The sequence below is a fragment of the Morone saxatilis genome, unplaced genomic scaffold (genome assembly GCF_004916995.1).
Source record: "Morone saxatilis isolate NCDOM2014 unplaced genomic scaffold, NCSU_SB_2.0 Contig18, whole genome shotgun sequence".
NCBI classification, from domain to species: domain Eukaryota; kingdom Metazoa; phylum Chordata; class Actinopteri; family Moronidae; genus Morone; species Morone saxatilis.
The window spans coordinates 13,101,938-13,103,660 of NW_023339740.1; the positions used below are offsets into that span (position 1 = coordinate 13,101,938).

Consider the following 1,723-nt stretch of genomic DNA (forward strand, 5'->3'; position numbering starts at 1 on the left):
GCCTAAAATGCCTGATTTCACAGCGGCTTTTCTAAAATAAATGACACTTGTTGCAATGTTTTTAGGCATTTTTTACAATAACATTGTGGGGGAAAGTAAAATTTTATCAAATATGGCAGGATAAAAAAGTAAGTAGGTTTGGTTTCATATGGCTCAATGTTTTGTGTGGGGGATTGTTAGGATTAGTTAAACGTGTCAAAAGTTGTGGTGATAGGACAAAACGGTCTTGTAGCCCTGATATTCTCAGTATTTGTGCCTTAGAGCCCTTGTTTCCAACCAGCTCCTCCAAAGTGGATGAAAGTATGCTCTAATATATCTGACACTTTTAAAGTCCCATATAGTTTTCATATCCCAAAAAAATACAAAGTCACAAACTAAATGAGCTCTGGATCCAGTGATAGAGCAAACTCTATACAGATTACTAAATATGGGAAAATGTAACACATTTAAATGTTTATATTCAATAAAGAATTATAGCAACAGCTTTTATGTGTATGGATCAAAATGTTTATGTTTTGTAAGATTCAATTTGTTCCTGCAGTACATTGATTTAGTTCCAACCGATTACATTATATTATTCTTGTTCCTAGAAGATAATACTGTAAATACCATTTTTTCCAACTCTTTGCATTAATGTGACTGATTACAAAGTCATTTCCACAATGCAGACACTGACTGTATGTGAGAACACATTTATTCAAAAACTGTTGTTCAATCAACACATCGACAGTCCATTCATACACTTTATAAAAATTTGCAAGATATTTAAGATCATTTATACTATAGTGGCACTGGTTTAAAAACGGAAGCATTGGTTTAAATTAAGGAAATGCAGTACTTAATCTGGCCAAAGCCTGCAAAAACAAGGATTCAAATTTAAGTTAAAGTCACGTCCTCCAGCTTGCATGCTGAAACTGCATAGATTATTTACGGCATTTTTTACAAGAGCTTTGGCTCATCAGGCCACCTACTGCAGGTGGACTGGTAAGCCATAGACCACAGGTGCAGCTCCGATGAGGTGTTTCAGGTGTGTGGCCTGACGTGACGGGCCCATGTGATCCAGAAGGGGAGCTCCAGACCCAGCAGATAACCAGGACTCCAACAAGGCTTTAGTAAAGCGATCAATATCCCGATCTGTCACATCCCACAGGTTTCCCAAAACAAAGGGGCTAAGGAGGAATAAGAGATATGTTCATGACACAGACACCACAGAAAATGATGACAAAGTCTCAGCCAGTGTTCAGTGAAATTATGACACACAATCCATCAATATTCCTTGTGCTGTTATAATGGTTTGCACACAGAGAAAGATTGGTGGCAGCCATCTTACTTTCTGCAAACCAGTAAAAAAAAATATAGATTTTTTTTATGTTATTTAACAAAACTGACAATATCATTAATGTGAGTCCTGTTCAGATCACTTCTAGTCATTTCACTGAATAAAAAATAAAATCAGCAAATTCAACTTTGTGGATCAGCTACATCAAGATATAAAAACAACTGAAGACATATCTCACCATCCTGCTATGAGGTAGTTGAGGATGATGCCTATTCCTTCCTGATCCCCACGCACTGCCAGAGCGGCACTGCTGCAACCAAAAAGCAGAGAAGCTGCTCTCATCTGCCGCCTAAGGACCGCCTGGCTGTCTAGGAATCGTGCGCCTGCACCGTGACCAACATAACTAAAGCACCCAGGGTAAGAGGGACATGGAGAGGGAGAGGG

The 1,723-nt window shown here is 38.6% G+C and overlaps 1 protein-coding gene across 1 annotated transcript in view; it reads right to left on the bottom strand.

The window, feature by feature from the left end:
• Positions 1–672: 672 nt before the first annotated feature.
• espl1 (extra spindle pole bodies like 1, separase) overlaps positions 673–1,723 on the bottom strand; it is a 12,952-nt gene continuing 11,901 nt past the window's right edge. The window contains exons 31-32 of the mRNA XM_035662874.1: positions 1,518–1,682; positions 673–1,169 (exon numbers count right to left, since the gene is read on the bottom strand). Of these exons, the coding sequence (XP_035518767.1) occupies positions 968–1,169; positions 1,518–1,682 (367 nt within the window). The 3' untranslated portion in view covers positions 673–967. The remainder of the gene's footprint in view (positions 1,170–1,517; positions 1,683–1,723) is intronic.